General features: G+C 51.2%; 1 protein-coding gene across 1 annotated transcript; it reads left to right on the top strand.

Annotated features, from left to right (window-relative positions):
* The first annotated feature begins 1135 nt into the window (after positions 1-1135).
* PIGW (phosphatidylinositol glycan anchor biosynthesis class W) lies at positions 1136-2719 on the top strand. The gene has a single exon (XM_009480569.2). It carries the CDS (start codon positions 1199-1201, stop codon positions 2717-2719), a length of 1521 nt encoding a protein of 506 aa, XP_009478844.1. The 5' UTR covers positions 1136-1198.
* The last annotated feature ends 5089 nt before the right edge of the window (positions 2720-7808 follow it).

Genomic DNA, 7808 nt, shown 5'->3' with positions numbered 1-7808 from the left:
CGGAGCCGGGGCGGGGGCTGCGGGCGGCGGGAGCAGCCGGTGGGGAATCGGGCGGTGCGGAACAGCAGGCCGCTTCCCGGCGGCGAAAGTGCGGGCGGGGAGCGCGGCCCGCCTTTACCTGAGGGCGGGAGGCGGCGGGAAGCGGCGCGGCCCGGCTGGGCCCAGGGCCTGGCGGCGGCCCCGGGAGCTCCGCTGAAGCCCGAGCGCCCGGCGGGACGGCGCCGGCAGCGGGGGGAGGCGGCTGGGCCGCCGCTGAGGCGGGGAGGGGGGGGAGATTCCTTTACGGCGGGGGCCTCCGGGGCTGCTTTCCCGGCTCCGCCGGCGCCTCGGCCTCTGCAAGGGGACGGCAGCGCCGAAACGCGGGGCTGTGCCCCCCCCGGGACGGCCGAAACGCGGGGCTGTGCCCCCCCGGGACGGCCGAAACGCGGGGCTGTCCCCCCCGGGACGGCCATCTCCCTCCGGCGGCTGCAGCGGCGGGCCCGCTCCGGGAACCGGTAAGCTCTGCCGCCGGGGCACGGGGAAGCGTTGGCTACCGAAGCCTTTGCTGCCAGCCACGCTGCGGGTTAAACAAACCAAAGGGCAATTTCGACTTGGTAATTAATGCTTTTTTTTTTTAGGTTTAACGTGTATTCTCTTGAAAACAGGCGGAGGAGCCTGGCTGGGGGACTGGGTGCTTTTCTAAAAAGGCAAGCGGGGGTTTTCGCTGCCGGTCTGATTGCACGCTCTCCGCTGACCAGGCAACAGAACCTTCGTTAGAGTCACATTTTTACATACTCGTTTCATTTACACTACAGAGACCATGACTAAGTGTATTCTGCAAAGCAGGGCATATGGTAAGATTAGTCACAGTGTGAATATTCATTCAGAGTAGTCGATATTGAGAGATCTTCAGCACAAATGTGTGAAGAATCCTGTTGGAACACAGCAAGGTTTGTAATGCTGGAGCTGGGTGAGGTCTTGCGAGCGCCTGTGCCTCTGCCCAGTTTCCCAGGCCACGGCCGAGCACCAGCGTCTGCAGCACCGGGGCTGTCGTGTATCCTTGAAATTGAAGAGTAACTTAAAAAGAGACGACTTCTGAAATCAGTGTGCGTTTTAATGAACTTAGCTTAACGAAGCTACGATTAGTTTCCGATGAAGTTCTAAGATCTTACAAAACTAACTCAAGCTCACGTTTGTGTTTTCAGAGGAAGAAAGAAGAATGTCACAAAAACACCTGAAAGAAGCCTTCGTCAGCAACTTAAATGGAACCAGTTTGCTGGAAATTTCAGTAGGCTTGTCTCTAGCTCCCCTCTGCCTGCTTTGCAGGGGACTCCTCTTGATTTTATATTATGTGCACTATGGGAAACCTTTACGTTCAAGGAAATACAACCTGCTGCTAGACTTCCTTGTGCTAGTATCTCCTCTCCTGTTCTCCTGTACAGTCTTGTCTCCAATCATCTTTTTCATGCCAGCTATCATTGCAGCCTTCTGTGCTGGAATATTTTGGAAAATATACAGCCAAAGAAAGCATGACACCAGAGTGCCTTTTAGGCAAATTGTAAAAGACTTCCAGGAGACATACTTGGATCCAGAATACATTCCAGCAATAACTGTGTTTCGCGTTTATGTCAGCGTGTTGACATCAATCAGCATTTTAGCGGTGGATTTCCCACAGTATCCAAGGCGATATGCCAAAACTGAGACCTATGGAACAGGAGTTATGGATTTTGGGGTTGGAGCTTTTATTTTTGGCAATGCTCTCGTTTGCCCTGAAGTTAGACAAAAGTCTTACGTGGCACAACCCAAATTTTCCAATCTGGCCAGGCAGTTGTTTTCCGTTTGGCCGTTGATTTTTCTTGGCGTTGGACGACTGCTTAGTGTTAAGTCTATAGAGTATCACGAACATACTTCAGAGTATGGCGTGCACTGGAATTTTTTCTTTACCTTGGCATTTGTGAGGCTTGCAGCATCTCTACTTTTGGCCATATTTCCAAAAAATAATTCTTGGATCGTTGCTATAAATCTCGCTGTACTTTATCAGCTTATTCTTAACACTACCTCTCTGAAGACGTTTATCTTGCACGGGAGCAACGGCAGAGACACTAGGGTTGGCTTTTTAAACGCCAACAGGGAAGGACTGCTCTCTCTCTTTGGATATCTAGCCATATATATGGCGAGCGTCCAAGTGGGACTCTGTCTGCTGAAGTGCAGAAACTCAGTCAAAGGCTGGATTGAAGCAGCGTGTCGCTCGCTGCTGACAGTTCTCGTGCTCTTCGTATTTCTTCACGTGTCGCAAGCGTATGCGGACCCTGTGTCCCGCCGGATGGCTAACCTATCCTACTGCATATGGGTGGTCGCTCACTGTCTGACTTTCTTTATCTTTTTTGTAGTGACTGATCTCACGTTGGTGTTCACAAAGCTGCTCGTGAAGGGCTCCAGCGTGCCCTGTTGCTGGAATGTTGTAAAGGCCCCTAATTCCAGCACAAAACGTGAGACAGAGGCCGTGCCTATCGGAAGGGAAGGCAAGCTGTCGCACATTTGCCTGATTAGTGCTATTAATAAAAATCAATTACTGTTTTTCTTGCTAGCAAATGTTATGACCGGTACTGTGAATATACTGATAGATACAATCCACAGCAAGACTGCATTTACATTATGTATACTACACTTGTATATGTTTTTTAACTGTTCAGTTATGTATATATTGCATGCCAAAAATATAGTATTAAAGTTTTGGTGAGTCCACTCTGTCTTAAGTGGACTAGTTGACCTTTGTTTGCTGTAGTCGAATGATGGTATTTTAATGGAAAAATTAGTATTTTTCCTGTCTGTATTGCAATAATTTATAATTTAGTATAGCTTTTTATGAGTTAGTGTTATTTTTTTTAATGGTTTATTTTACCAAATTATACCCTCAAGGCTGTTACCCGTTGGAGTCATTACACATTTTCCCAAAAACTTAGTTTTTGAGATTATAGGAGCAGCGGGAGCATTCAGCAAACAAACACTCATGCAGGGGAGTAGCACTGCATTTCCAGTTAGTGAACTGTGCTCGTACCCAAGTGCTGGTAGAATTAGATAATGTATAGAGTAGAAGCCAGATGAAAAGTAAGAAAATGAGTAATTAGAGAGACTTAGCTGTGTCAAGATTTATCTAGTTAAGGCCCTTGCATAAATAACAGATAAGAATAATTCTTTGTATAAAATGTATGGAATACTTAAAAAGTGTTTTGGCCCCAGTCCTGCAAAGATTTATGCATCTGCTTGACTTTGATGGCAGTAATTGTATGTGGAATGTTAATCATATACTGGAATCTAAATTAGCCTTTGAATTACAGCTAAATTTTATTTTCATCCTCGCTGATGAATATAAATGAAGGCCCTAGATAAAGTGGGATGCTCTGAAGGATAAAACTCAACTGCAGATGAATTCATAAAGCAGTTGTCGTAATTTGCGGTGCAGATAAGAGCAGCACAGCCTTTTACAAGAAAATACAAAGATGCAAAACTAATTCACCCCCAGCCTGCATACCAACATGTTGTGACAGTTCATCTTTAGGAACGCCGTAAAATACGGTCTTTGGCTCGACTTTGAAAGTACTCGAGGCCCACCTACTTGTCTATAAAATTATTTTAAACAGCAGCTCGTTTAGTAGTGTATTTTGACAGCTGAGATGTCTTCAAGTGGGAACATTCTGTATTCATTTTTATTAGCAAACAAACAGTGTGCAAATGGAAAAGAGCATGACGCAGTGGGTCAGGGTACCCGCAGAGCACTGACAAGAGATGTGCTCAGTTTCTCTGTCACAGTCTTCCTGCAAGCCCAGAGGAGAGCACCCTCTTTGTTCACTGTCCTAACTGTGACAGTTCTTCCTGACCTCATTAAGGTGTTGAGAAGATAAATACATTTAAAGATTGTGAGGAATTTGGTAATGGGAGATATAAATACTTGAGAAGTAGCACACAAATGGTAGTTGATGATAGATGCCTAATGTCAGTGGAGTTACGGCAGTGCAGATGGGCCATATTTCATATTTCTCCTTGTCTATCAAATGTGATGAATCATAAAACCTATGGAGATTAAGCCTCTAAATCAAGATTCTTTAAGGCAGACATGCTGTGGAATATTCTTAAATTTATGAGGTTCTCTTAGCCGTTTGCCAATGGAAAGGTAAAGTCTGAGGACTACAGGCTGTGGGCATGCTGATTTCATGCTTGTTTACTTCCAAGTTATAGCCATGTAGTCTTCAGAATTAAAGAAAAACAACCTGTGTTATCCCGGGGACAAATGCAATTAATTGGCAACGATGTCTTATAAGCAGTTGTCAGGGTTTATAGCAGAGTTTTCTGGTAACTGGTGTATGTATTTATTTTAAAACATTTCCTAGCCTTGCCTCGGGGAGAAAGGCCTCCCTCGTGAACTGAATGGCACTACTCGTTTATGCAAAATTACTCACGGATATTAATTTTTGAAATATTTGAAGCTCAAGACCTGCAATGAGTTCTGCCTGTGAGCACAAGTCTATCAGCGTGATTCAGAATTAAAGCATTAATTGGGTGTGACAAAGCGGAGTTGTGTCTGGACAAGCAGCAAACTATCTGGATGCCAACTCCCATTTCGTGAAGCAGAAATTACGTGGGAGGTCTGCTGTGTCTGCGCAGAGCCCTGTTATCTCCGCACAGGCAGCAGGGCGGCGGGTACCAATTCCAGGACCGGAGCTGCGGTTTGCAACAACAGACCCTGCAAACCGAGGGGACCGTGGCGCGCAAGCAACGACGAGAGCCAGAACCACCCGCTTCGCTCAACAACGGCGCGCTGCCGCATCGTGAGGCCGTCTCCCGCTTTTAAAGCCCTGTGAAGTAAGCCGTTCACCACTGAATTAATGAGAGACAATTAATTCTCGTTGCTTATTGTCGGTAATAAACGCGGCAAGCTCTGCCCTGCAGCAACCAGCATAGTTATTAATGCTGAATGTTTAGACTATGAATAGATACGGATAATTAACCGTGCCTCTGAAAGAACCGAGAAATGCAAGCAAGCGTGCTTTGATCGGAGCCTGTACGAGCAAACGGCACCGTAATGAGTTTGAAAAGATGCGAGAGAAGTTACCACGACGATGCTGCTGTAGACACTTTCACCTCGCATGCCTCTCGATAGCTGTTAGCTCAGTGGTTGGTAGGAACAAGAACGCCACGTTTCATTTCACTTTGGGGTGTGTTTAGACGAGTAAGCTTGTACAGATCAAAGATATATTTAAAAAAGAACCCAGAAACTTCATTTAGCTCTTACATAATTAGTAAAAGTTGCAGATATTTCAACTAGCAAGTCTAAAATGGCTCAACTATAGCATGCCACCGACTTCAATAATAATAGTAAAGCAGAGGACTGGGAAAACATAAATTGTTTTGCCTTTGCTGCCACAATTCCACCGAATGACCTTTTTATAGGGCTGCAGGATGGAAAAAAAGACGGTGGGAGAGTAGAGCTGATTACATTTATCCTTAACCTTGTTATTTGTTAAACATTAGTAGCTACTTACCAAATTTCCTTATTTTTTAAGGACAAACTCACTAGCATGCCTTCCTTTCCAGCCCAGTAGTGTCTCTTTTGAAGTCAAATGTTACCATGAAGATTTCAGGCGGTATCCTGTTTCAAAGCCACTATGTCCTAAAGAACAGGTATTTCTTCCAGCCCAATGAGGAGCATGCAAATGAACGGCACGAAGGGGCTGTCTGTCTTTTCACTGTTTTGTAGGCAACAAGCAAGCTGCGTGTTCTAGCAAGTTAAAAAAAAAAAAAAAAACCAAAACCTTTCCGTGGATAAAAATTTCATGAAACGTTACGGTGCTTTTCATACGTGGTTTCTCAGCGTGCACCCTGAGAATACAAAATTTGGGGTCTCTTAACTTAAGACACTCTCGCTGTTTTGTCGATGTGATCCAACCACGCTCTGGGAGCAGAGGGGCAGAAGCAATACAGAAGCCCACATGCTGAACGGACCCTGCGAAGACGACATACGCTCATCACGGTCCGGTGTGCTCACGGTACTTTAACGTGAGGAACTACCCCTTGTTACAAAATTCCAGCTTGCTTTTTAGCTGAAGAAGAAAACCATGAAAATACACAAACTGCAAACTGTGCAGCGATGTGGCTCTGCACAATGTTTCTGTTAGAGATGTTGCATGGTGAGTTCAAGTAAATTAACTCCTCCACTAAAGATGGTTTTTATGCAGAAACAAGAAAAAAAAAAAAATGCTGCTCCCTAATTGCCTCCCCTGCATGTTCTTGTGAGGGCTTTAGTATCTATATGCATAAATAACAAGAATGAACAGATCAACTGTATTATTTACTAGTTCAAGAAAGGCTATGGGGTTTTTTTTTTTGGCTGCCTAAATTAAGCAGCCACAGGATTTCGAGTTGGTTGCACCAGGGCGCTGCAGAAGCCAACAGCCTTAAGTTAAGAGACCGTAAGTCCAATTAAAGCCTGCCTACCTGGCGTGCAATCAGGGCAGGGAAATCTGAGGCTGCACTTTGATGTTTGAGCTGCGTCTGGAGCGCGGGCGTTCGATGCATTTTTGTTGGCTCACGCTGCCCGTCGGTCCGCGCTCGGCCGCAGCCGGCGCAAAGCCTGCGCCAAGGCCGTTTCCACGCGCCGGGCCCGATACCGTCGAATCGTCCAGGTTGGAAAAGACCTTTAAAGTCGAGTCCAAGCATTAACCTGGCGCTACCAAGTCCACCACCCCGCTCCGGCCTTCTCCCACTCGAGACAGCGACGGGTTCTCACCCCAGCGGCACTTGGGGCCTTAGCCCCACTCGCTCCCCTTCACCCACCCCCTGGTTCGCCCCCTCTCCCTGCTGCACCTCAGCGGGCGCCGCTCGCAAACCGCTCCGGGGCCGGTCCCGCACAGCCCGCGGCTGCCAGGGCGCCTGTGCGGGGCCTGACGGGCGGGGAAGGCCCGAGGAGGCCCGGCGCCCCCCTACCTGCGCCCGCCGGCCGGGGGAATCGAACGCGCGGCTCCGCCCGTTTGTGACAGGGGCTGGGGCTGGGGCAGGGGCGGGTGAGCGGGCGCCTCCGGCCGCTGGGCCCGGGGCAGGGCCAGGGCCAGGCCGGGGCGGGTGAGCGGGCGCCTCCGGCCGCTGGGCCCGGGGCAGGGCCAGGCCGGGGCGGGTGAGCGGGCGCCGCCGGGCCCGGGGCAGGGGCAGGGCCAGGGGCAGGGCCAGGCCGGGGCGGGTGAGCGGGCGCCGCCGGGGCAGGGCCAGGGCCAGGCCGGGGCGGGTGAGCGGGCGCCTCCGGCGGCCGGGCCCGGGGGCGGCGAGGCGGGGCCGGCGGCCCGGGGGGGAGCGGCGGGGCTCTGCGGTCTCTCGCGAGAGGAGGGCGGGGCGGCCCCGGGCCGCGGCCGCCGCCTGTGGGGAGGGCCCGGGGAGGGGGAGAGGAAGGAGGCGGCTCTGTGGCGGAGCCCGGGGTGTCCGCCCGCCTGTCACAGCGCCCGGGCCGCCGACTCGCGGAGGAGCCGGTAAAGGCCCGAGGGGGGCGAGGCGGCCGGCGGGGCGGCGCGGCGGGGCCGAGGGGAGGCGGGAGGAAGAAGGGCGGCCGGGAGCCGGCCCGCCGGCCGCCTGCCTTCGGGGCTGCCTCCCCGCCATCGCCGCCCCAGGCGGGGGAGCCGCGCCGCGCCGGCTGGAGGGCTGGGCGAGGGCAGGGAGCAAGGGGGTGGGTCTGCCCGCCGCGTCGCCCGGGCTGCGGCCCCCGCCGGCTTCGCCCTGGTCCCCGGCCCGCCGGCGGCAGGTGGCGGCGGGCCCGCGGGCGGTGCCGCCGCCGGTCCCGGGCCGGC

The sequence above is a fragment of the Pelecanus crispus genome, chromosome 12 (assembly GCF_030463565.1).
Source record: "Pelecanus crispus isolate bPelCri1 chromosome 12, bPelCri1.pri, whole genome shotgun sequence".
NCBI classification, from domain to species: Eukaryota; Metazoa; Chordata; class Aves; order Pelecaniformes; family Pelecanidae; genus Pelecanus; species Pelecanus crispus.
Note: the sequence above shows the minus strand (reverse complement) of the source record. Positions and strands in the feature narration are given on the sequence as shown.